This window comes from Lepidochelys kempii, chromosome 6 (assembly GCF_965140285.1).
Source record: "Lepidochelys kempii isolate rLepKem1 chromosome 6, rLepKem1.hap1, whole genome shotgun sequence".
Classification (NCBI taxonomy): Eukaryota; Metazoa; Chordata; order Testudines; family Cheloniidae; genus Lepidochelys; species Lepidochelys kempii.
Window position 1 is genome coordinate 9601787 of NC_136385.1, and position 27649 is coordinate 9629435.

Sequence of the window (27649 nt, forward strand, 5' to 3'; positions counted from 1 at the left end):
AAGCTGGGGAGAGGGAGAAACAAAGGCTCTCTGTGTGCGTGTGATGCTTTTGCCGGGAACAGAACAGGAATGGAGTCTTAGAACTTAGTAAGTAATCTAGCTAGGTATGCGTTAGATTATGATTCCTTTAAATGGCTGAGAAAGTAAGCTGTGCTGAATGGAATAGATATTCCTGGTTTTGTGTCTTTTTGTAACTTACGGTTTTGCCTAGAGGGATTCTCTATGTTTTAAATCTAATTACCCTGTAAGGTATTTACCATCCTGATTTTACAGAGGCAATTCTTTTTACTTCTATTAAAAGTCTTCTTGTAAGGAAATGGAATGCTTTTTCATTGTTCTTAAGATCCAAGGGTTTGGGTCTGTGGTCACCTATGCAAATTGGTGAGGATTTTTATCAGACCTTCCCCAGGAAGGGGGGTGCAAGGTTTTGGGTGAGGATTTTGGCGGGAAAGATGCTTCCAAATGGCTCTTTCCCAATAATGAACCCGGTGAGATGTTTGGTGGTGGCAGCGAAAGTCCAAGGGCAAAAGGTAAAACAGTTTGTACCTTGGGGAATTTTTAACCTAAGCTGGTAAAAGTCAGCTTAGGAGGTTTTCATGCAGGTCCCCACATCTGTACCCTAGAGTTCAGAGTGGGGAAGGAACCTTGACACCCGCCCTCCCCCGCATAAACACACAGGGTCCATATTAACTGTTACCACTCAAGAAAGAGATCTTGGAGTCATCAGGGCTAGTTCTCAGTCACAGTCGAAGGTGTAAAACAGCCTTAAGGATCAGTAACTGCGACTGGTAACAATTTCCTACCTCTGCACCAGAAGATGGGAAAGGCGAGAGGTAGCAAATACTGGTAGCAAATTCCTACAGATAACAGTTTCTCATACCCTATAAGAAAAGGAGGACTTGTGGCACCTTAGAGACTAACCAATTTATTTGAGCATGAGCTTTCGTGAGCTACAGCTCACTTCTTCGGATGCATACTGTGGAAACTGAAGACGACATTATATACACAGAGACCATGAAACAATACCTCCTCCCACCCCACTCTCCTGCTGGTAATAGCTTATCTAAAGTGATCATCAAGTTGGGCCATTTCCAGCACAAATCCAGGTTTTCTCACCCTCCGCGCCCCCCCCACACACACACAAACTCACTCTCCTGCTGGTGATAGCCCATCCAAAGTGACGGCACCCCGTATGGTACAGATCAATACTGCACAGGAATTGACCCACAACAGGGACAAGATTGGCCTCACAGACACACTTGATCTCTACCCCCACCCACCTTTAGGATAGCGTGAAGAAAAGAATTACATTCTACCAGAAAAAAAAAAAAAAAAAAAACCAACTTCACGTTCAAGCTGAATTTTTAACAACCCAGACTGGACAAGAACAAAATGGCTCTTGCAAAAATAAGAGGTAGAAAAGAAACTCACTATCCGCCCCACTCGGAGGCCCCACTCCTCCGCCATACCAGAAGTCCTGTTCTGAGCTCTGAATGACGCTTACCTCCACATTTATTTCTCAGGCCTGTCTCTGCTGTGGATCTTCTGATGAATAACAAGGTACATCCTGGGATTAAAGCTCTTCCATCAGTTGGGGCGTTTATAGGTAGCCCCCCACGTGCATTCTCTGGTACCTACTAAGCTCCGAGCTGAGACAAAAGCTCTGGCTACAGTTGGGGCATTTATAGCGTCTCTCCACTGCATGGGTTCTCTGTCTAAAGAGCCCAGAGTGATCACAGTAGCATCTCCCAGAATTGGGTCACCTGTCAGGTTTACTCCTGGGCGTGGGTCCTCAGATGCCTGCTAAAATTTGGCCAGCCACTAAAGCTCTTCCCACAGTGGGGACATTTATAGGGTCTCTCTCCTGTGTGGATCCTCTGGTGGACAACAAGGCTGGAACTCACACTGAAGCTCTTCCCACACTCATCACATCTATAGGGCCGCTCCCCGGTGTGGGTTCTCAGATGCTGGGCATGGGTGGAGCTCTGACTAAAGCCCTTCCCGCAATGGACACACTTGTAGGGTCGCTCGCCTGTGTGGATGCGCTCATGCCGGGTCAGGACAGAGGGATCGCTGAAACACTTCCCGCAGTGGGAGCATTTGTGGGGTTTCTCCCCTGTGTGGATCCGCTCATGCTGGATCAGGACTGAGAGAACGGCAAAGGCCTTCCCGCACTGGAGGCATTTGTAAGGTCGTTCCCCTGTGTGGATCCTCATGTGTCGAATGAGCATGGAGCGGCGGCCAAAAGTCTTCTCGCACTCGGGGCATTTATAGGGTCTCTCACCTGTGTGGACCCGCTGATGATTGGTCAGCGAGGAGCTGTGGCAGAACACTTTCCCACAGATAGGGCATTTGTAGGGTTTCAAGCCTGTGTGGATCCTCTCGTGCTCTAGGAGCTTGGAGCTCTCCGAGAAGCTCTTCCCACACTCATCACACCTGTAGGGCCTCTCGCCCGTGTGGGTCCTGGAATGCTTCATCAGGGTCGCGCTGTGCCCGAAGCTCTTCCCACACTGGGCACACGTGTAGGGTCGCTCCCCCGTGTGGCTCCTCTGATGGCGAAGGAGGTTGGAGCTGTCGGCAAAGCTCTTCCCGCACTGGGGGCATTTGTAGGGTCGCTCCCCCGTGTGGGTTCGCTGGTGCCTCCTCAGGGTCGAGCTCTGCTTAAAGCTTTTCCTGCAGTCAGAACATTTATGGGGATTTTCTTCCATGAGGACAGGGGTGGTCTCTACGCGGGGATTGGGGGGCGGGGGGTTTCCTCTCTGCTGCCGACCAGCCCCGCGCTGCGCCAGGCTGGTGTCTCTCCCGGCTCAGGGCTTTGGGGTCTCCCCGCGAGGGGCTGCGCGGCTCCGGGCTCCAAGTCCCGGCCTGACGGGGATCCCCTCCTTTGTTCTCACCTTCGGGGCAGGAGGAAAGCGCCGCACAGCTGATCTAGAAACCCCCCTGCGACGGCTGCCCCAGGGCGGGCTCGGCTGGGGGGGCCCTGCTGGGCTCAGGGCCACCGACCCCCCCGCGCTGCTCCAGAGCTGGCTGGGGGCGGGGGGGTCTCTCCGGTCCCAGCCGCGTTTCGGCTCCGAGCCCCCCGCCCCTGCCACCACTTCCTCCAGGCAGCGATTTCCTGCCTCGGCCTCCCCCCGGCGCCCCCACTCACCGCCCGGCCGGGCCGGGCCGAGCCCTCCCGGGGCCCGCGGGCTGCAGACTGGGACTCGCCCCCTCACGGCGCTGCGAGCCACGCTCGGAACCCAGGCGTCCGGGGCGCTGCTGCGCTCCCACCCTGCTCCCGACCTGCCCTATCACAGCCCCGTTATGGCACCACGTGCCCCGGGAAAGGGCGGAGTTCGGATTAACCCTTCCCTGCCCACACGCTCGGCGCAAGGCTCTGGCGAGGGTGGGAAATAGCGATAGCCGAGGCATTAGCGAGCTGCCCCGGCATGCTTGGCCGCCACCCAGGGGGGCACTGGCGGCCAGCCAGCCCTTGTGGAGGGGAGCCCCGGCCGGGATCTCATCCAAGGCCTCAGCCCGATGGATGTTCCCGCCCCAATGGACGCAGTCCCCCAGGGATCCCTTAGCCCAAGGACAGTGCAGCTGGATGGAACGTTGGAGCCCTGCCCTGAAGGTTCTGTGGCAGCTGGGCAGAATCTTGGGTTCCTGAGGGTTCCGAAGCCACTGGATGGAATGTTGCTGTCCTGCAGGTTCTGAGGCAGTGGATGGAATGTTGGGGGCCCTCAGGGTTCTGAGGCAGTGTTGAGTGAGAAGCAAACTTGATTCCACAGGAAGGGGTTTCAGGTTGCCCGAGACTTTGACCTGGGGGGGTTTGTGGGGGGGTTCCTATTGAGGCTCTGAGGAGGGGATGGTGCACGCCCACCCGCATCTAAAGCCCCTCTCCTCCAGCCTAAGGGAAGCGCTACTGGACCCAGCTCTCAAACGATTTTGAGGGACAACAAATGGAAAGAAAGAAAGAAAGAAAGAAAGAAAAAAAAGGGACAGAAGTGAATGTCACAGGTTCAAAAACATAGCTCCAGTCGGGGCACCAAGCAGAGACCCCTGGACAGCGCTCAATGCTCCTCAGTGGCATCCAGTGAGCCAGTTGATGTGGAACTCTGCCCAGATATGTTACTGAAGGGGGGATCAGAAGTAGGCCTCACAGTCATAGAGCACCTCCCCATCCAGCTAACTCCTCCTGGTATGGTGGTCAGCCACCTTGGACAGCACCAGGAGGAGGCTGACAAGGAGGTCTTGCGACTTCATGGGGCTACAGATGGGGTGTGCCTAGATCAGGAGGTGTGGGGGGAAAGTGCAGCCAGAACTTCAGGAGAAGATTTTGGAGGAACCAGAGAAGAGACTGCAACCTGGCAAATTCAATGTATATGTGTGCCATATACTTGGTCTCCCTCTTGCCACAGAAAGGGCAGCTGTTGGGGGAGGTGGTGAACAGCACCAGGCACACACCCATGCTCATGGCTCTGTGAAGGAGCTGCCAAATAATATCCCTGCTGGGCCAGGGGACCAGCATGAAATATGCACTTTGCCCACCAAAGTGCTTCACCCTCCACAGGTAATAAGAGGTCCCACCACATGTTGCTGGGGCAGGACACAAGGGTGAGGAAGTGAAGAGTGTGGAGCACAAGCCTCTACAGCTGTTTCCAAGGCGCAGTTTGGAGGTGAGCCACCTGCATATCACACAGCTGGCTTAGGTGGTGCTTAGGGGGTGGCCGGGGAGGATCAGGGGCCTGATCGTATTTGCGGTGGATAGCTGAGGAGGCAGAAATGTGTCATGTATTTATACTTCCTGCTCCCCACCCCGCCAACTGCTTAGGAAATTTGTTCATTGGAACTGGACTATGGCCACTACATCATTTCACTCTGGGGTCAATGAATGCTCAGCAGAAGGGGTATGCATTAGGTAGGAAAGGCAACTATTAGTACTCAGCAGATGGGGCTAACAAATATTTATTCAGGCAAAACACTCAGCAAGTTGTGATCAACTACTTACAAGTGGGAAGCTCCTTAGGACGACTGCAGTCACTTGCAGCATCAGACAATGCAGCTTCAACCTCCCTTTGTTACACAAACTTATCTACCATTTTTATTCTTTTCTTATAGATGTGTATTAGTCTCTCATTTCCACGTCAACTCTCCTCCCCCATCAGTACAAATTTAGTTTTAGTTCAAACCAGTCTTTTTTAGCTTTTAAGGCACTGGATCTTTTCTTGTGCTCACAACCATGATTGCTCTGCAGTTTCTTACATATACATAGCTCTGCTTTTGCTGTTATCAGAACAAACTCTTAAAATCCACAGCAGGCTTCTGCGTAAATATGCCTTTGTTCCCAACGGGCTCTAGTTCATGATTTATTATTTGGTTTTGTATTGTGACCACCTCTCTCTCGTTTCTAGCGGAATGTCTATCTTTTCCCTAAATAAACCTTTTGTTTTATTATAAGTGCTCACCAGTGCTATGCGAGCGGTGAGGTAAGGTCAGACTCGTAAATGGGGGTACACTGCTCCAGTGTCAGGGGCTGTATGTCACACTGGGAATGCTTCAAGGAGACTAGTGAACCACTTCTTTACCTGCAAGGTAAAGACACGGCTGGCATAGTCCAGAGGAGAGTGTTTGGTGGGTGAAGGATGGTGGTGATAGGGAGTTAACCCCCAACTACCACAGGCAAGACTCCCTCTCACCAGAGGCAGGCGGGTAACAAGGTGATTTACAATCCTGGATATGCTGAGAGAACCATCACAATTGTTAGCGGACATGATAAACAAATGAATAGTGTTGGACTACATGGCGTTGAGAGAGCAAACGATAATGGGGAAAGGTTAAGAACTTGCTGTGAGATACACAACCTGATGCTTGGCCGTGCTTGGCTTCCTCCCAGAGTTATGCACACAGCTACTTGGAATTCACCAGCTGGTCAAACCAAAAACCTGACTGACCTGATTCTTTTCAGTGAAAGGCCCACATGGCCACTGTTGGATGTTAGAGTCTATAGAGTGTGGCCGGGATCACAAACTACTCATGGGAATGATTAAGCGAAAGCCCAAGAAAAAGATGGGTGCAGCTGGAGCCAAATTTGATTTTGATAAAGGAAAACTCCACGAGGGAGGCACACAAGGCCATGCTTGGGGGGGTATTTCAGAGTATTAATTTGTGATGAGGAAATCTCACTACAGACTGAACCATTCAAGGAAGCTATACAAAATACAGCGGAGGAAGTTATTGGAAGGTATAAGCACACAAGGAAAAACTGGATAAGTAACAAAACAAGAACCTTGCAGGAAAAGTGTAAACAAGCCAAGGCTGCTGGGAAAGCGGAAGAAGAAAAGGTGTTGCACAAAGCAGTGAAGAAATCACAAAGATTGGACAAGCACAAGTTCTGGAAAGAAGCAGCTCAACAACCAGAGGTGGCATCAAGAGAACAAGATATGAAAACGCGAAACTGCCTAGGGAAGTGGTGGAAGCTCCTTCACCAGAGGTTTTCCAAAGGAGGCTGGACAGCCATTGGTCTTGGATGGTTTTCTAGAACGGGAATGAATGGCGACGCTGCGTTGCTCCCCGGGTCTTCAAAGATGGTTTGGGACGAGAAGAACCTCTACTGGAAGGACCTTGCCTGATACATCCTGGGATCGTGTTTGCCTTTTGCCTGGCCACAGGACATTGGGGCTCATCGGTATCCTGGCAATGGTGTTTATAAAACACCCTCCCCACTCTAACCAGTAGACCCCACATCCTCTCAGAGCTGGGAATGGAGCCCAGCCATCCTGACTCCCAGCTCTTCCTCTAACCCACTAGACCCCACTCCCACAGCAGGGAACAGAATCCAAGTGTCTTGACTCCTGGCCCCCTGTTTTAACACACTAGACCCCACTTCTCTCCCAGTGCAGGGAATAAAACCCAGGAGTCCCAACGTTCATCCCTCCCGCTGTTCTATCCCATTAAACCCCACTCCCTTACTAGAATTGGGAATAGAACCCAGGAGTCCTGATAATCCAAGAGCCCTGCTCTCACCACCAGGGTCTGAGCGCCAAATAAAGCTTTCTTCCAAATTTATTTCTCGGTCCCATCCTGGGTATGTGTCTTCAGCGGTCTTGTGAAATTTGCCCAGGCACTAAAGTGCTTCCCACATTTGGGACATTTATAGGGTCACTCCCCTGTGTGGATCCTCTGGTGCATAACAAGCCTGGAGTGAACACTGAAGCTCTTCCCACATTCATCGCATGTATAGGGTCGCTCCCCCATGTGGGTCCGCTGATGCTGTGTGAAGCTCTTCCCGCAGATGACACATTTGTAGGGTCGCTCACCGGTGTGGACCCTCTGATGATCTGCCAGTGAGGAGCTGTGGCAGAACACTCTCCCGCAGTCGGGGCATTTGTAGGGGTTCATGCCTATATGGATCCTCTGATGCTCGAGGAGGTTGGAGGTCTGAGTGAAACTCTTCCCACACTCACCACACCCATAGGGCTTCTCGAACCATGTGGGTTCTGTGGTGCTTGATTAGGGTCGCACTCTGACTGAAGCTCTTCTTGCACTGGGCACACATGTAGGGTTGCTCCCCTATGTGGCTCCTCTGATGGTGAAGGAGGTTGGAGCTGTCGGCAAAGCTCTTCCCACACTGAGGGCAGTTGTAGGTCGATCCCCCGTGTGGATCCTCTGGTGCCTGTGAAGGTTCGATCTCCAGCTAAAGATTTGTCCACATTCTGAACATCTGTGGGCTTTTTCTCCCATGGTGATAGGGTTGGCTTTGGTTTGGCTGAAGTCTCCTCCATGCTGAGCGGGGGTCTGCCGGCGGCTGTCCTGCTCTGCCCTGACTCTCGCTGGCATCTCCTCCTGGGGGGCTCTCCTCCTCACCTCCTGGAAGAGAATAAACCACAGCTGAGCAGCAGATGAATACAGACAAATCTTTCCTGCTTCACTGCTGCCCTAGAGCCGGCTGGATGGGTGGGAGACCCCTGGGATTCAGCTCCCCAAACTCCCTCTCCTTGCTGCTCTGGAGCTGGCAGGGTGTGTCTCCAGTCCCTGTTTGGATCTGATCCCAACCTCTCCCCTGTCAAGGTTCCTTCCCCACTGTGAACTCTAGGGTACAGATGTGGGGACCTGCATGAAAACCTCCTAAGCTTACTTTTACCAGCTTAGGTTAAAACTTCCCCAAGGTACAAATTAATTTTACCCTTTGCCCTTGGATTTCCACTGCCACCACCAAACTTTATCTGGGTTTACTGGGAAATGTAGTTTGGACACGTCTTTCCCCCCAAAATCCTCCCAACCCTTGCACCCCACTTCCTGGGGAAGGTTTGGTAAAAATCCTCACCAATGTGCATAGGTGACCACAGACCCAAACCCTTGGATCTTAGAACAATGAAAAAGCATTCAGTTTTCTTGCAAGAAGACTTTTAATAGAAGTAAAGGAATCACCTCTATAAAATCAGGATGGTAGATACCTTACAGGGTAATTAGATTCAAAACATAGAGAATCCCTCTAGGCAAAACCTTAAGTTACAAAAAAGACACACAGACAGGAATAGTCATTCTATTCAGCACAGTTATTTTCTCAGCCATTTAAAGAAATCATAATCTAACACATACCTAGCTAGATTACTTACTAAAAGTTCTAAGACTCCATTCCTGTTCTGTCCCCGGCAAAAGCAGCATAAAGATAGACACAGACCCTTGGTTTTTCGCCCTCCTCCCTGCTTTTGAAAGTATCTTGTCTCCTCGTTAGTCATTTTGGTCAGGTGCCAGCAAGGTTACCTTTAGCTTCTTAACCCTTTACAGGTGAGAGGATTTTTCCTCTGGCCAGGAGGGATTTTAAAGGGGTTTACCCTTCCCTTTATATTTATGACACCCCCGACCCCCACTTCCTCCAGGCAGCTATTGCCTGCCTCTGCTGATGTTTCTCTCCCTCCTGCGAGTCTCCCTCGCTGAGCCTGCGTCTCCCTGGCGCCTTTGCTCACCACCCAGCTGGGGCAATCCCCTCCTGCGCCTGGGGCTGCAGACGGGGACTTGCCCCGGCCCTATTCACCACACAGAGCCCAGCTGTCTCATCATCAGACAAACTGGAGTTTGTGATGAAAGCTTATTAAAACCAAATTCACCACACATCGGGTTCTTCCAGCCCCAGGGGCCCAGCCACGTACCCAGGTCAACGGATACTTCATATCATAAATAAAAAACCATGCCGATAGCCAATCCTTTAGTAAGCGAAGTCGAGAGGTTTGTTAACTAAGAAAAAGAAATGAGAGTTATTAAAAGGTTAAACAGATAAACGACATTACCATTGAATTATATAGCATGTAGTCCAAAAGAGAGCAGGGATGTTAAATCTGCTGGTTTTCTGTAAATCTTTCTGGATTGCCCAAGTAGTTTGGGGGGGCCTCAGTCCTTTTGTTCAAACTTCCCTTGTTAGAATTCATCAGTCCAGAGATGGGCTAGGAAAGAGGTGGGGAGGAGCCTTTGTTCTCTCCTTTTATATCTTGACCCTTTGGGCTGGAAAAATACTGGCTGTCTCATGGGGCACGCATCTCCATGGCACACAGGAAAAAAAAACCACACCTCAGTACCCTATGTTGTGGACCTCCACCTGGCGCTGGCCAAGATGACCATCCACCATACCAGAAGGAGGGAGCTGGACAGGAAGGTGCTCTGGAACTATGAGGCCTACTTCCAATCCTCCCTTAAATCACATCTCCAGGCAGAGCTCCTCAGGGCCATGTCCACTGGCTCCCTGGATGGCTTTGAGGAGCAGTGGGCACTGTCCGGGATTCCTTGCTCAGTGCCCCCCTCTGAATCCTTGTTTTTGAAACTGTGACTTTCACTCACGTCCCTCTATTTTTAATTTGTTGTCCCTTAAAATAATTTCTGACCTGGGTTCAGTAGCTCCGCCCTTTCGGAAAGCCCCCATCCCCGGTACCCCCCACCAGAGCAAATGCTCAGGCATGAAATCCCGGCCCATGAAACCTGTTGTCTGCTTCTCACTCATCCACTGCCTCAGAACCTGCAGGACAGCAACATTCCATCCAGTGGCTTCGGAACCCTCAGGAACCCAAGATTCTGCCCAGCTGCCACAGAACCTTCAGGGCAGGGCTCCAACGTTCCATCCAGCTGCACTGTCCTTGGGCTAAGGGATCCCTGGGGGACTGCGTCCATTGGGGCGGGAACATCCATCGGGCTGAGGCCTTGGATGAGATCCCGGCCGGGGCTCCCCTCCACAAGGGCTGGCTGGCCGCCAGTGCCCCCCTGGGTGGCGGCCAAGCATGCCGGGGCAGCTCGCTAATGCCTCGGCTATCGCTATTTCCCACCCTCGCCAGAGCCTTGCGCCGAGCGTGTGGGCAGGGAAGGGTTAATCCGAACTCCGCCCTTTCCCGGGGCACGTGGTGCCATAACGGGGCTGTGATAGGGCAGGTCGGGAGCAGGGTGGGAGCGCAGCAGCGCCCCGGACGCCTGGGTTCCGAGCGTGGCTCGCAGCGCCGTGAGGGGGCGAGTCCCAGTCTGCAGCCCGCGGGCCCCGGGAGGGCTCGGCCCGGCCCGGCCCGGCCGGGCGGTGAGTGGGGGCGCCGGGGGGAGGCCGAGGCAGGAAATCGCTGCCTGGAGGAAGTGGTGGCAGGGGCGGGGGGCTCGGAGCCGAAACGCGGCTGGGACCGGAGAGACCCCCCCGCCCCCAGCCAGCTCTGGAGCAGCGCGGGGGGGTCGGTGGCCCTGAGCCCAGCAGGGCCCCCCCAGCCGAGCCCGCCCTGGGGCAGCCGTCGCAGGGGGGTTTCTAGATCAGCTGTGCGGCGCTTTCCTCCTGCCCCGAAGGTGAGAACAAAGGAGGGGATCCCCGTCAGGCCGGGACTTGGAGCCCGGAGCCGCGCAGCCCCTCGCGGGGAGACCCCAAAGCCCTGAGCCGGGAGAGACACCAGCCTGGCGCAGCGCGGGGCTGGTCGGCAGCAGAGAGGAAACCCCCCGCCCCCCAATCCCCGCGTAGAGACCACCCCTGTCCTCATGGAAGAAAATCCCCATAAATGTTCTGACTGCAGGAAAAGCTTTAAGCAGAGCTCGACCCTGAGGAGGCACCAGCGAACCCACACGGGGGAGCGACCCTACAAATGCCCCCAGTGCGGGAAGAGCTTTGCCGACAGCTCCAACCTCCTTCGCCATCAGAGGAGCCACACGGGGGAGCGACCCTACACGTGTGCCCAGTGTGGGAAGAGCTTCGGGCACAGCGCGACCCTGATGAAGCATTCCAGGACCCACACGGGCGAGAGGCCCTACAGGTGTGATGAGTGTGGGAAGAGCTTCTCGGAGAGCTCCAAGCTCCTAGAGCACGAGAGGATCCACACAGGCTTGAAACCCTACAAATGCCCTATCTGTGGGAAAGTGTTCTGCCACAGCTCCTCGCTGACCAATCATCAGCGGGTCCACACAGGTGAGAGACCCTATAAATGCCCCGAGTGCGAGAAGACTTTTGGCCGCCGCTCCATGCTCATTCGACACATGAGGATCCACACAGGGGAACGACCTTACAAATGCCTCCAGTGCGGGAAGGCCTTTGCCGTTCTCTCAGTCCTGATCCAGCATGAGCGGATCCACACAGGGGAGAAACCCCACAAATGCTCCCACTGCGGGAAGTGTTTCAGCGATCCCTCTGTCCTGACCCGGCATGAGCGCATCCACACAGGCGAGCGACCCTACAAGTGTGTCCATTGCGGGAAGGGCTTTAGTCAGAGCTCCACCCATGCCCAGCATCTGAGAACCCACACCGGGGAGCGGCCCTATAGATGTGATGAGTGTGGGAAGAGCTTCAGTGTGAGTTCCAGCCTTGTTGTCCACCAGAGGATCCACACAGGAGAGAGACCCTATAAATGTCCCCACTGTGGGAAGAGCTTTAGTGGCTGGCCAAATTTTAGCAGGCATCTGAGGACCCACGCCCAGGAGTAAACCTGACAGGTGACCCAATTCTGGGAGATGCTACTGTGATCACTCTGGGCTCTTTAGACAGAGAACCCATGCAGTGGAGAGACGCTATAAATGCCCCAACTGTAGCCAGAGCTTTTGTCTCAGCTCGGAGCTTAGTAGGTACCAGAGAATGCACGTGGGGGGCTACCTATAAACGCCCCAACTGATGGAAGAGCTTTAATCCCAGGATGTACCTTGTTATTCATCAGAAGATCCACAGCAGAGACAGGCCTGAGAAATAAATGTGGAGGTAAGCGTCATTCAGAGCTCAGAACAGGACTTCTGGTATGGCGGAGGAGTGGGGCCTCCGAGTGGGGCGGATAGTGAGTTTCTTTTCTACCTCTTATTTTTTGGAAGAGCCATTGTGTTGATCTTGTGCAATCTGAGTCAATAAAAATTCAACTGGAACGTGAAGTTGTTTTCTTTTCTGGTAGAATGTCACTTTTCTTCACAAAAAGAAAAGGAGTACTTGTGGCACCTTAGAGACTAACCAATTTATTAGAGCATAAGCTTTCGTGAGCTACAGCTCACTTCGTCAGATGCATATCGTGGAAACTGCAGCAGACTTTATATATACAGAGAGAATATGAACCAATACCTCCTCCCACCCCACTGTCCTGCTGGTAATAGCTTATCTAAAGTGATCATCAGGTGGGCCATTTCCAGCACAAATCCAGGTTTTCTCACCCTCCACACAAATTCACTCTCCTGAATTTGTGTGGTGGGGTGGAGGGTGAGAAAACCTGGATTTGTGCTGGAAATGGCCCACCTGATGATCACTTTAGATAAGCTATTACCAGCAGGACAGTGGGGTGGGAGGAGGTATTGGTTCATATTCTCTCTGTATATATAAAGTCTGCTGCAGTTTCCACGATATGCATCTGACGAAGTGAGCTGTAGCTCACGAAAGCTTATGCTCTAATAAATTGGTTAGTCTCTAAGGTGCCACAAGTACTCCTTTTCTTTTTGCGAATACAGACTAACACGGCTGTTACTCTGAAACTTTTCTTCACACTATCATAAAGTGGGGGGAGAATCAAGTGTGTCCATGAGGCCAGTCTTGTCCCCTTGGGGGTCAGTTTCTGTGTACCATCGCTCAGAACCATATGGGGTTAGCAGTGCCCTAGAATTGCCTGGTCTACGCTACAGAGTTAGGTCGATGCGAGGCAGCTTGCGTCTACTTAGCTTTGTAAGCGTCTGTGCTAAAACGTAGCTCCCACTGACTTAACTCCACCTCCCCGAGAGGCATAGTGCTTAGGTTGATGTCGTTAGGTTGACACAGTGTCAGTGTAGACACTGAATGCTTACCTCAACTGTTGCTGCCTTTCAGAAACCATCCCCCAATGCCTGACCCTGGCAGTTAAATTGGTGCAAGCAACTCTAGTGAGGATGTGCACAGTTGACGCAAGAAGCATAGTGTAGACATGTAAAAGCGATTCAGTTACTGCACTGGCTGTACGTCTACTTAACTTGGGTCGGCCTAATTTTGTAGTGTAGATTTGCCCTGTGTCAAACATCCCACACTGCTACCCCCTTCTGCCAGGTCCCAGTCCGGATCCAATGCACAAATGTCTTCATTAAGGTACAGGCTGGGAGAGGAACGGGGTGTCTTACTACAGGGAAAGATCAAATACACACATGAGGGAATCCCCTTCGCTATTCCTTGTAAATCCAGCGCTTCTTTACAGCTGGGATTTTGGGTACTTAACTCCCTGAGGGTCCTTTGAAAATCCCAGTATGCATCACCACCTCTAAGAAACAGCAGGTGGAAAATTTAAAGATAATCCTCAGGAGACATTATTCCCTCATGAAAGGGGATCTGTTACCTGTACAGCGTGTTCTTTCAGGCTTATTGCATCACAGTACATAAACGAACACACACACCCCACTCAGATGTTGCAACCAGCACAATGGATCTCACCTCAATGAAGCAGCTGGAATTCGTTTTCAAAACCCCGCTGCTTACGTCATGACTCAACTACCTCCCAAGTTCTTTTGTACCTCGAGATCACGTACCTTAACTTGGCGTTTCCTGGTTTTCAGAGGTTTAGGTTCAACCACTGTGAAAGGGGACGGGGCACCATTGGGCAACTTTAACTCTGCATTAATCAAGTTGTGGGGCATTTAAATAAGGGATGGGCATATAGGTCCCTTCTTGAGGCCCGTGAGGGTGCAGGGATAGGCACTAAGTCAGCCTCTCTGGGCCACTTCCTACCTCCTTTTTCCTGCTCCGGGATGCATGATGTCCTCATAAGCACCAGTTTGCAGGTTGCCTACCCGCCTCCAACTCGTACAGGTTGCTGCACCTGTTCCTAGCCAGGGCCTGGCTGCATCCTGTCCTGGAGGAGGTCCTTCTCCCTGCCCTGTCCAGCCCCCATAGAGCCGCTCGCTCCCTTTTAAAACCCGCCTCCAATTGGAGCATGCTCAGCAAGGGTAGATGGGTGGGGCCTCCTGAGCCTGGAGCATCTCTTACATCCTCTGATGTCCAGTGAGGGATTTATACACCCTGTCACATCCCAGAAGGACGTTCGCTTTTGTTTAGAACAGCATTACCCTGTTGACTCATATTTAGCTTGTAATCCACTATGACCCATAGATCCTTCTCTGCAGTGCTCTTTCCTAGTCACTTCCCATTTTGTATGTGTGCAACTGATTGATCCTTCCTATGTGGAGTGCTTTGCATTTGTCCTCACTGTATATCATCCTTTTTATTTCAGACCAATTCTCCAGATCATTTTGAATTCTAATCCTATCCTCCTAAGCACTTGCAACCCCTCCCAGCTTGGTATCGTCTGCAAACTTTACAAGTGTGCTCTCAGTACCATTATCCAAGTCACTAATGAAAATATTGAATAATTGTGAGACCCAAGACCGACCTCTACAGTACCCCACTAGATTGTCGGCAAACCAGTCATAACTACACTTTGAGTATGGTCTTTCAGTCCGTTGTGCACACACCTTATTGTAGTTTCATCTAGGCCACATTTCCCTAGTTTGCTTATGGAAATTGTCATGTGGAACTGTGTCAAAAGCCTTCCTAAAATCAAGCTATATCCCGTCTACTGCTTCCCCCCTTTTCACTAGGCCAGTAACCCTGTCAAAGGAGGAAATTAGGTTGGTTTGGCATGATTTGTTCTTGACAAACCCATGCCGGCTAATCCTTATAAACCTGATTATCCTCCAGGTGCTTACAAACTGATTGTTTAATAATCTGTTCCAGTCTCTTTCCAGCTAGCAAAGTGAGGCTGACTGGTCTATAATTCTCCGGGTCCCTTTGTTCCTCTTTGTAGAGACGGAGGTCTACATCCCAGTTTTAGGCTCCACTTGCAATTTCCAAAACTCCCACCAAACCCTTTAGGCACCTAAACAAACTCAGCAGCTACATCTTCTGGGTAAAAGTTCCTTAAGCATCTCTGTCTCTGCCTTTGAGCATGCACACGGCTGCCTTATCCTAGGCATCTGGATGGTGATATCCAACCGACCCCACGGCGTGATTTATGAATCAGGGAAGATGGTAGGTGAGGGTGGGTAATGCTTATCTTGCATGTGGGTCCTGATCTGGTAGGTGTCCTCAGCGGCTAACTATTGGATCAGGGCCCATTCAGAATCTGGCTGGAGGAGGACAAGGTGGGTGACTATACTCTCTAGCCCAGTGGTTCACACATTTGCCTGGGATGTGGGAGACCTAGGTTCAGTTCCCCCCCTTGGGGAGAAAGGATTTGAACAGAGGTCTGCCCTGTTGGAGGTGAGTGCTCTAACCCCTGCAAGGTGGGCACCATCTTCTCTTCTGGCTATTTTGTGGGGAGCAAGACACCAGCCTAGCTCATTCTCTCAAGACACAGCTGAGGCACCTAAGCCTCCTGGCTCCAGGAGAGGAGTTCCCCATTCATGGATTGCCAGGCAGAGCTCAGCGACAACTACAAGGGGTTTGGCCATGATGCCAGAATGACCCCATACTGATGATCTGCAATTGTTCTCTGTGTACGAGTGCCTGGAGAGAGAGGCCCCAGGCATCCAAGGAGACAGTGTTACAACACGGTATCTGAAACCATCCAGGCAACCCCCACAAGGCTCAAAGAGGGGGCTCAAAACAGGTGTGGATGGAATCCACTCATAACCACCCCCTTACCCAAACTTAGTTTTGGAAAAAGGAGATGCTGATGATATTGATGGTATATGGCTCAGGATACAGGCAAAGGACTCCACATCTATGGAACACAACACAGGGCATAAGATACAGGCAAGGCTATATAGGCTGTGCGGGAAAAGGGCTAATGCAGTCCTTGAATGTACAAAGAGGAGAAGTGAGTAGGAGGAGGGAGGTGACTTGACCTCTCTATACAGCAACGGCCAGAGCTGCAGCACCAGACTTATGCTGCCGTAGCACGTGTAGTGTAGACGTACATCCAGTCTCTTCCCAACGGATGGCAGGACAAGGAGCTTGCTTAGAGATGCTTCAGATTTACCCCACAACCTTCCAGATACAAAACAATGTGTTCCCTAGTGAGGAGCCGGGGGGGAGGGGGCTTGTGTTGTGAGCTGTGGTATACCAGCTGTCCCCAGAACAACCCAAAACATACACAAACCTGCTGTTTTGTATTAGGCACAGCTGCCTTCACAGGGCACAGTCAAGTTTAATTGACAGCACGCAGGGTTAATCAGGTAAAGTAATGAGCGTTTGGTTCAATCAGGGAAGGATAAGTAAAGGCAGCTTCTCATTGCCCTGTAGTCCTCTCCCCTTCAGTGTCCCGTAAAAGCCCCACACTTCTGGGACACCGTCCTTATGAAACCCACCAGCCAAGGACCCATGCACGCTGCGGAGAGCACTGGGATTTTGTAACGGGTTAGAGGGACTCTCAGGCTTTACCAGTTACAAGTCAAACGGGGCATTTTCGGTTTTCCAGTTGACACTCTGCACCCTTCCCAACTATGTTTTTGGGAGTAAATTGTGAAACATCCCGAGCAGCTATTCCACACTGGCCATGCAGCAAGGACTATGTTTTTTAGGGTGTGGGGGGGCAGGGTTGTTTTGTTTTGTTTTTCAGACACTCTCAGCAGACTGTGGGATGCAGGTATGGGCAGGAGTAGGACTTGAATGACCAGTTGGGGGTACCTGCCGCACAGGAAAATCCCTGTGTGCCCAGCCACCCGCAGGAACCCCGGGATAAACTGAGCAGCTAGACCTAGAAGCTGTGAGTTAAGATGCACCGCTTGGTAACTCATTATTAACCAAATGCTTTGTGTACATGAGCTGTATCGTTAGCCAATAGCACACTAGCCAGTTAGGGCATGGTAGAAAGCTGCCATGCGGGTGGGGCATGACTGATTTAGTCCTGCTGAAAAGTGTGAAAGGGGGTCAGTTTATTAATTTGCTGATGCACCAGTTAGATTTAAAGCTGAAATACAATAAACTAGATCAGTTGAATAGGGTATGTGGCCAATATTAGAATGGAATCTAATAGGATAATCCCTTCCTCGTGAATGCAAAGAATGCTAGTTCAGTAATTTAACACTAGGTTCTCCTCAGGTCATCACTGAACTTGAACAGTGTCTCTCCAATCAGGACAAGGGCTATTCTTAACCAATCAACAATTTATGAATCCACCTAGAACCACCCTAGTGTAGAACCAACACTTCACCAATCCAGTGTAGACACAACCACTGTTCTGGGGAGGTACTGAATACACAATACAGTCTTGCAAGCATTGAGGCTCAGCAGTCATTATCAATGAACGATAGAAGTCAACAAGATTTCTTATGACATCAGGCATCGGTTCTTTAGCACCCGACACATTATGGCAGTTCCAAGGAGATACTTATCTTTAAGGCACTTTGAAGACCGTGATCACTGCTACTTGAATGGACTGTCCAAAAGAGACAAGTTTAGACTGTTAAAAGCACTTGCTTAAAGTTATTGTTTTAAATCTCTCGCAGGGCTTATAAAGGAGAGTGCTTATAGCATTAGTGAAAATCTACAGTGTGGTTACGTGATGTCTCACTAGAGAATGCTGATTTACTCAGTACAACTTTCAGTTATTTATGTTAAAGAACAGAAGGGGAAATATAATCTTTGAAATGAAATCTCACCCCTTCTTCTTATCCTGTTAACCCTGGATTAGGGGGAGAATGCTTTCCGTACGTCTGGGGATACTGCAGCTTCTTCGTGGGTTCAGTCAACCCTGGGCTCCTCCCACATGGTGACCTCAGTTTTATAGACCTTGACTGCCGTCCTTGATGGAGGGGGCCTCCCTGTAATTTCTACTGGCCATTTGCCAACAGAGTGCTCATTTTTTCAGCTCAGTTTCTCTGCTGCCTCCATGGGTAACCAGTAGGTGGCGGTCGTGTACAACAAAAGCCTTCAACCCTCTTCCTATCAGTCTTTTTATGTTTGATTCATTTCAAGGATTGTATTTCATATCCGCCCGCCTCATTTCTTGCATTGCAGTGTAGTTATAGCTGGGTTGGTCCCAGGATACTAGAGAAACAAGGTGGGTGAAGGGATATCTTTTATTGGACCAACTTAAGACTAAACCCCATTGAATTATTGTTCTAAGCAGAAAAGTGATTTTGGGGGAAATAGATACTGTTTAATACTGTTGATGCGGTGCAAAGGAACTTTGTCCGTATCACTTTTCACAGCCGACTTAGCGCCTCATTGCCACCCTTCCTTCTACACTGCTGCGAATTCTGCGCCAGCAAGTCTGCTGTGAAAAGTGATATTTGTATGTTTGTTAATTTCACTTTTCACCGCCTCCCTGCAGGAAGGCAGTGCTGCGGCCAGCAGCACAGAGAAATAAGAGTGGCCATGTTTCTCTAGTATCCTGGGACCAAACACGGTTACAACGACATTGCAGGCAATAAATGAGGCAGGGGGATATGAAATACAATCCTTGAAATGAATCAAACAAAAGAGACTGATAGGAAAAGGGTTGAAGGCTTTTGTTGTACACGACCACCACCTATTGGATACCCATGGAAACAGCAGAGAAACTGAGCTGAAATCTGAGCTCTAGGTTGGCATTAAATGGCCAGTAGAAATAAAAAATAAAAGTTTTCCCCCTCACCCACCTTGTGATGTTGTTTATTGGAATTTCACCCTTTTTAAGCAATTTCTTTTAATAATTCAAGGCTGTACCCTGGTGAAGTGGTTATACCTTTCAATCTTCCATTGCGTGCTATCCAATGCCTATCGCTTCTGGAGTGCAGCCATCATTTACCAAGAAAACAAACAAAATCCATTGTAGTCTTCTAAATTTGGTGGATAAATTCCATACATTCTTTGATTGTATATATGCATTTCATACTGTTTAGTTCTCACAATAGCAGAAAAGACATTATCCACATAGAGAGAGTTTATCTGATTCACAGAGCAGACAAGTGTGCAGCCTCTAACTTTGGGGTGGAAGACATATTGATAGGACAAAACAGATCATCCATGGTATATTTGATTGATAAGCACAACAGACGTACAGTTTTGCATTTGGGATGAAAACGTGTGCTTTTGGTTTCTTGGGGTAACAGACAGTTTGCCCGATTAGACCTTCAGTCTCATAGCCAGCTTCGCCACCCATCATTTGATCCACTTCCAGTGTGACATGGGAAAGCAGGGTATCTCCCTAGTTGGTGACTTTTTGAGGTCTTTTTAGCTATATTGGGAGTGAGAAAGAGGTTTTATCCATATGCCAACACTGATTGAGATTCTTGTTTAGGCAATTAACAATAATCTCATCCAGCCATTTTAGGTTCTATTTTTGGGAAGAAGTGGAACTCCAGACCTTGGCTAATGTGGAGACAAGTGTCTTAGACCAAAGAATTCTCAAACTGGGGGTTGCAAGGTTATTACATGGGGGTCACGAGTCAGGGGCTGTGTCAGCCTCTTCCCAGTGGGCGGGCTGAGGTGGGCTAGACCAATGGTGCACCAACTGGGAGGTGCGCCTGAGATTCTCTGGTGAGGGGCGCAAAGAAACTTTGTCAATATCACTTTTCACAGCAGACTTAGGACCCTATTGCACTGCTGCTGGCAGCCGCACTGCCTTCAGAGCAGGGAGGCTATGAAAAGTGAAATGAACAAACGTACAAATCTCACTTTTCACCGCAGACTGCCTGAGGCAGACTTCACAGCAGCGCCCTCCCGGTGTTAATCAGTAACTATTTTACAAAATAACTCTTCTGCGTAGAACAGTGATTCCATGAAAATGTGTTTTAATTTTAAAGCGGTGAGAAAAGGTCAATTCATTTTAAACAATATGGTTATAAATTTAACATTGAAAGTAGTGTTAATTTAAAAGATGTGGTTTTAATTTATAACGGGGGTCGCACTCGGAGGCTTGCTGTGTGAAAGGGTTCTCCAACACAATAAGTTTGAGAAACACTCTCTTAGACAAAGTGTCTCACATGATATGAACCATTTTCTTATTATCCAGATGGATCTTATTTGGGGATGAACAGAGGTAGATAGCTTTGCTAATTTTTGAGGACCAGGAGGAAGTCATAGGTACTAATCGTTCAAGACATATTTGTTCTCTATAAACCTGAAAATGCTCACCTGTTACCTTTAAACTTCTGTCCGTAAGCACTCATCTACATGGGGAATTTTACCAGCGCAAATATACCTGGATAATTATACCACCATAAATCCCTGTGTGGACACAACCAGGCTCTCTCTGCTTTTGGTTCCTGCCAATCCCTTTTAAACACCTAATCATCTTACCTTGAAATTTCCATTAACCATCTCGCCCCAGTGAAAGATCTCTTCCTTCCTTCCTTGACCAGATCCTTCCCCCTCCCAAATCTCAAACCTGTCACCATAAATAAGCTGCTACTACCCACCCATGAACATTGAACCTTGTAATTTTTAATATATATGAGTGGAGAACCGCCCTGCTCCAAGAAAAGGAAGTACCATGCCAATGTTTTCTATCTTGTGTGGAGTCCCTATTGCGATGCTAGATCGCATTTCATCTGAACTTACATTTATGGCATCGGGTTTCTCCTCCATGTGGCAATTGGCCAAGTGTTGAACAAGGTTTGATTTGACAGTGAAGCTTTTCCAACACTTGCTGCGTTTCTGAGGGCTCCGGTGCCAGTGTGTAACTGGATGCTGGGAAAGGGTGATCTTCTAATGAAAGCTTTTCCTACACCAGGGACATTTATAGGGCTTCTCCCCAGTGTGAATCTTCACCCAGTGTGAACCTTCACGTGCTTAGTCAGGTTTGATTTCTGACCAAAGCCTTGCCCGCATTCAGTGCACTCATGAGGTTTTTTCCCCATGTGGATCTTCTGGTGCTGGACAAGCCCCAATCTCCAGTTGAAGTTCTTCCCATAGTCCAGGCATTCGTAGGGTCTTTCACCTGTGTGCGTCCTCTGATGCACCAGGAGGTTGAACCTCTGGGTGAACCTTACCCCGCACTGGAGACATCTGTGGGGCGCCCCCCCATGTGGGTCATTTGGTGCTTCCTAAGGTACGAGCTCCGAGCAAACAGTTTTCCACAATCGGGGCATTTATAGGATTTCTCTTTTATGTGGCACTTCATCAAGTGTTGAACAAGGTACGATTTGAGAGCGAAGCTTTGCCCACATGTGGTACATTTGTGAGGACTCTCTTCCTGGTGTCTTAACTGATGCTGGGAAAGGCTGTACTTCTGACGAAAGCTTTTCCCACACTGGGCACATGTGTAGGGTCTCTCCCCAGTGTGGACCTTCAGGTGTCTGGTCAGGGTTGATTTCTGCACAAAACTTTGCCCACATTCGGTACATTTGTGAGGTCTCTCTTGCCGGTGCATTAACTGATGCTGGGAAAGGTTGCACTTCTCACTAAAGCTTTTCCCACACTGGGGACATGTGTAGGGTCTCTCCCCAGTGTGAACCTTCAGGTGTCTAGTCAAGTTTGATTTCTGCACAAAGCTTTGCCCACATTCCCTGCACTGATGAGGTTTTTTCCCCACGTGGGATCGCTGGTGATGGAGAAACGCTGAGTTCCCCCTGAAACTTTTCCCGCAGTCGGGGCATTTATGGGGTTTCTGTCCCATGTAGGCTGTCTGAGGATTATGATCATTACACTCAGCAGGTCTCTCCGCCCTCACGGGGTCTCCCTGCTGCCATCCTGCTCCACCAGGGTCTTCCCACTCAGGGCTCCAGGACATCCCATTTGGCTCTGCTCCTGCAGGCTCTTCCAGCTGGGGATTCTCCTCCTTTTTTGCGGCACCTGCTAGGACAGAGAGAGAATCCAGCTGGGGTTCGTTCCCGTGCCAGGGAGAGAGGGGGGGGGGCACAGGGGTTTGTCACTGAGCAGAAAACTTGATGGGCAGGAAGCAAATGCCCCAAACCCTTCCCTGAGGGGAGAGGAGGGGCCAGTTCTGCCCCAGGGGCCCAGCTGAGCCCTCTGAGAAAAGCTGGAGGAGGGGAGGGCTCCGGCCGGGGGTGGGATCTGGGAGTGTCACCTGAGGACAAGGACCTGCTGGGGACGATACTGACAGAGATAAGATAGAACTGAAGGGGAGATGGGGAGATCCTGGCAGCTTTGCTGGGATCCCAGCTTTTCCCTTCCCTCCCGGACGGTCTCCGAGCCAGTGTCGCTCATCCCTCACCTGTGCGGGTGCCTCTCAGGGTCTCCCTTTCCTCTGAGCCCTGGAGATCCGGGACCCTCGGCTCTTCCCCTCGCTCCATCCAGGAGGTCATGGCCGGGTCAGGGACGGGGAATCCTGCTCAGGGGAAGGAAACAGGCGAGATAGCACTCAGTGAAATCTCCCCCGAGGCCTCCCCCGGAAAACTGCCCCTTGATTTTAACCCCAGCCTCGCTTTCTGCTCGGGGGGAAGCAGGATCTGAATTGTGGGGTGACGGGCTCTGTGCTGCTGCGTCTGGGGCATCCAGAGGCCAGTGCCCCAAAGGCACCACAGGGGCTTCAGAACCTCCCTTCCCCCGCAGCTGCTAACCCCTGAGGGGAAGCTGCTCCTCACCCCGCGAGATCAGAGGCTCTTCTTTATTCTCCTCCTTCACCTCCCTGCAGATCTCGCCCTGCTCTGGGACCAGCGCTGCCGGCTCTGCCCTGGAGGAACACGCAGCCTCCGCCTCCCACATCACCGGCTCCTGGAACAACAAAGACCCCCGCTCAGCACCTGCTGGACCCACTCGCTCCCCATCAGCCAACGAACCACCCGGTCCTAGAAGAGAATGGCCTCATGTCCCATTCCCCACCCCCCTGAGCCAGCCAGTCCCCCTGCCCTGGGGCTGGATGGGAGCTGGTGACGCTGGTGGGAGCGTGCCCAGGATCTGCTCTGTTGGGTAACCGGGGCACATGCAAACACAGTGTGTTTCAATACAGCCAGAGGCAAGATCATGCCACCGGGAACAAAGAATACAGGCCTTACTGACCCCACGAGGGACTGTCTCATGGAAAGCACTGCTTCGGACAGGGATTCTGGTGTCATTGTCGACAGACCACTGGACATGACTTCCCGGTGAGATGCTGTGGGGAAAAAGGGCCAAGCCATCCTTGGTTGTTTAAACAGGAGCAGCGAGGAGGGAGGAGATTTGACCTCTTTGTGTGGCTTTGGGGAGACCGATATTGGAACACAACATCCATCTCTGGTGTCCCCATTTTTAAAAGGACATTGACAAACTGGAGAGGGTGCAGAGAAGAGCCACAAAAATGATTCAGGGGCTAGAAACGACGCCTTACAGGGCGGGACTTGGCTCACTCTGTTTAGTTTATCAGAAAGGTAGGGGGTGACTTGATTTTGGTGTATTAGCATCTTCACAGGGAGAAAATTCATCAAAATTTAGGTTCTACTTTCACACTCACACACACTTACCCACAATGCATTATTAGCCGGTGGAACTCATTTCCACTAGATATCACTGAGGCCTGGAGCTCAGTGAGGGATCGGCCAGCAACATGGATAATGAGAACCTCCCTAGGTACATTATTAGCTCAAGTAAAAAATGGTTTTGGGAGGAATCTGCTTCTGGGCACAACCCAATAATTAGCTGACAGGATTAGGAAGACACTTGGACTCGGGGCAAATTGTGCCACCTTTTTCCGCTACTGGGTTTCTTTCATGTGCCTATGAAGGGCCTAACTAGTGGCCACTGGCCACCAGTGTGACTTGTTCCTATGGGGACTGAACAACGTCATGGCAGAGGGTGAAAGAAGAGAGCGCTGATTTTGGCGAGGGGCAAAGAAAAGAGACTCATGGTCTACATCAAAACCTGACATTGACCTGGCCATATCGCTCGGGGTTGTGAAAAATGTCTTGAATTCTGTGCAGAATTCTTCTGCCAACCTAGCTACCGTCTCTCGAGGGGGCGGATTTGCTACAGGGGACGGAAAACCCCCTTCCATTGCCGTCGTGTCTGCGCTACACCAGCGGACCCGCAGCCCTGGCGTTGTGTAGTGTAGTGTAGACATAGCCCCAGGCTCTTCCCAGCGGACGGCAGCTGAGGGGTCACAGCAGGCCCCAGCACAACCAAAGAAATACAGAAACTCGCTGGTCTAGGCACAGCTGCCTTCCCAGGGCACACTCACGCTTAGTTAACAGCACGCAGGGTTGATCAGGGAAAGTAGTGATCAGCCTATTGGGAAAGGAAAGGAATGGCCACTTCTCTGTGCCCTGCAATCCCCTCCCCTAAAAGCCCCACGCTTCTGGGACACCGTCCTGCTCAATCCCTGTGAAACCGACTGGCCAACACCCCATTTACACTGCAGAGAGAACTGGGGTTTTGTGATTGGTCTAAGGCACACAGTATTAGGGCCCAACCAGCTCCGAGGCAAACGGGGCGTTTTTTGGTTTCCGGTTCACACCCAGCACTCGGCCCCGCGGTGTTTGTAGGAGTAAATGGTGAAATATCCTGGGCTACTAGTCCACACCGGCCAAGGAGCAGCTCCCTACAACATGGACGTTATTTATTTCAGACACTCACAGTGGACTGTGGGATGCAGAGCTAGGGGAGGAAGTAGGATGTGAATCATCAGTTACACTGGTACAGTTACAGGAACCGGCCACGCAGGAAAACCGCCGTGTGCCCAACCACTTCCTGGAACCCTGCGATAGACTGAGCAGCTTGACACTGAAGCCATAGGCTCAGACGGGATGGTTGGTAACCCACTGTTCACCATGCGCTTTGTGACACTGAGTTGCATTTTTGTCCCATCGTGCTACTCGCCAGTTAGGAACATGGTAGCAAGCTGCTGTCCGGATGGGGCACGACTGATTTACTCCTACTCAGCTGCCACCTTTAAACTTCCCCCAGTGAGGGTTGGTCAGCACAGGGGATTTTACAGGCATCTGTATACAAGTCTAATGATAACTCTGTAACTTCCTGTGTGGACACACTTATGCTGGAATAAGAGTGTTCACTGGGGAAGTTATAACCGGTATTACCAGAGTGGCATAATTATACGAGTAAACCTCCCGGGGTTAGACATGCCCTGAGAGGTGTTTAAAAGATACAAACGCATGCACACAGAAACACACCCGTATTCCCACTCCTACATCATCCCACGTTTCAAATGGTCCGTACCTCCACTACCGGTCTCTCTCTGCCCTAGTTTTCTACCACTAGTGCCCTCGTGATCACTTCCCTCCAGCGTCCAATCATCTAACCTTGAAATTCCCACCAACTATTCCCCCTCCCCCCAGCGAAAGATCTCTTCCTTCCTCCCAAACATAGGTGCCGACCCCGGGGGTGCTCCAGGGCTGGAGCACCCATGGGAAAAGTTAGCCGGTGCTTAGCACCCACCGGCAGCCAAGCTGCCCCCCTCCTCCCCCCAGCGCTTCCTGCCCACCTGCAGCCCGCTGATCAACTCCTCCCCCTCCCTCCCAGCGCCTCCCGGCCTCTGCGATCAGCTGTTCCGTGGCATGCAGGAGGCACAGGGAGGGAGGGGGAGGAGAGGGGACAGCGCACACTCAGGGGAGGGGGCAGAACTGTGCGGGAAGAGGTAGGGGTGGGGCAGGAGGAGGCGGAAGGGGGGGGGTGGGGGCAGGGCCGGGGGTTGAGCACCCCCGGGGAAAATTGGAAGCTGGCACCCGTGCTCCCAAATCTCACACTTGTCATCAGCGATAAGCCGCTACTACCCACCCAGGCTCTTTAAGCCACTCCAAGCAAAGGAAGTACCGCACCAGTGTTTTCTACCGTGTGTGGAGTCCCTATCACAATGCTAGAGCTACTGAATCTGAAGTTACATTTGCTGCATCAGGTTTCTCTCCCATGTGGCGTTTCATCAAGTGTTGAACCAGGTTCGATTTCTGAGTGAAGCTTTTCCCACATTTGGTACATTGGTAGGGTCTCTCCCCAGCGTGGATCCTCAGGTGTCTAGTCAGGTTTGATTTCTGCCCAAAGCCTTGCCCACATTCAGTGCACTCGTGAGGTTTTTCCCCCGTGTGGATCTTCTGGTGCTTGACAAGCCCCGATCTCCTGTTGAAGCTCTTGTCACAGTGGGGGCATTTGTAGGGTCTCTCATTCACGTGGGTCCTCTGATGCGTTAGGAGGCTGAACCTCTGGGTGAACCCTACCCCGCACTGGGGGCATCGGTAGGGGCGCTCCCCCGTGTGGGTCGTCTGGTGCTTCCTCAGGTCTGAGCTCCAAGCAAACTGCTTCCCACAGTGGAGGCATTTATAGGGTTTCTGTCCCATGTGGCGTTTCACCAAGTGTCGAACAAGGTACGATTTGAGAGTGAAGCTTTGCCCACATGCGGTACAGGTGTGAGGTCTCTCTTGCTGGTGCGTCATCTGATGCTGGGACAGGCTGTACTTCTGGCTAAAGCTTTTCCCACACTGGGCACATGTGTAGGGTCTCTCCCCAGTGTGGATTCTCAGATGCCTAGTCAGGGTGGATTTCTGCCCAAAGCTTTGTCCACATTCCCTGCACTGATGAGGTTTTTCCCCCGTGTGGGATCGCTGGTGATGGAGAAGCGCCGAGTTCCACCTGAAGCTCTTCCCGCAGTCGGGGCATTTATGGGATTTCTGTCCCACGTGGGTTCCCTGAGGCTGGGGATCATCACACCCAGCAGCTCTCTCCTCCCCTGCGGGGTCTCTCTGCAGCCATGCTGCCCCACAGACGTCTCCCTGCTCGGGGCTCTGGGACGCCCCAGGTGACTCCGCTCCCACAGGTCCTTCCCATTGGGGATTCCCCTCGTCTGTCCTGGCACCTGCTGGGAGAGAGAGAGAATCCAGCCAGGGTTCGTTCCCTGTGCCGGGGAGAGAAGGGGCAGCAAATGGGATTGTCATTGAGCAGAAAACCTGATCGGCAGGAAGCGAAACCCCCAAACCCTTCCCTGAGGGGAGAGGAGGGGCCGGGGCTTCCCCAGCATCCCAGCTGAGCCCTCAGAGAAAGGCTGGAGGAGGGATGGGTCCTGCCAGGGGTGGATCCAGGAGTGGCACCTGCCATGAGGCCCCTGCTGAGCGAGACGAGACAGAACTGGGGGGCTCCCACTGGCTTTACTGGGATCCCATCTGTTCCCTTCATTCTGAGCCAGTGTCACTCATTCCTCACCTGTACGGGCACCTCTCAGGGTCTCCCTTTCCTCAGAGCCCTGGAGATCCGGGACCCTCGGCTCTTCTTCTCGCTCCATCCGGGAGACCATGGCCAGGTTGGGGATGGTGAATCCTTCTGGTGGGGAGGCGAGACGCACTTGGTGAAATCTCCTCCTAGGGCTTTGTATGGAGAACGTGGCCAGATTGTAACCCCAGCCCTGTTCTCTGCTAGGAAGATGAAGCATCACCA

General features: G+C 51.3%; 2 protein-coding genes across 2 annotated transcripts in view; one reads left to right on the top strand and one right to left on the bottom strand.

Annotated features, from left to right (window-relative positions):
• LOC140912947 (uncharacterized) overlaps positions 1-27649 on the bottom strand; it is a 43135-nt gene that overhangs the window by 10700 nt on the left and 4786 nt on the right. Inside the window, 9 exon segments of the mRNA XM_078853160.1 lie at positions 1505-1774; positions 1776-2806; positions 7206-7486; positions 21110-21278; positions 21329-22135; positions 22515-22628; positions 22885-23014; positions 26110-27113; positions 27419-27535. Of these exon segments, the coding sequence (XP_078709286.1) occupies positions 1601-1774; positions 1776-2806; positions 7206-7486; positions 21110-21278; positions 21329-22135; positions 22515-22628; positions 22885-23014; positions 26110-27113; positions 27419-27535 (3827 nt within the window). The 3' untranslated portion in view covers positions 1505-1600.
• Positions 10437-12342, top strand: LOC140912376 (uncharacterized). The gene has a single exon (XM_073346655.2). It carries the CDS (start codon positions 10975-10977, stop codon positions 11908-11910), a length of 936 nt encoding a protein of 311 aa, XP_073202756.1. The 5' UTR covers positions 10437-10974; the 3' UTR covers positions 11911-12342.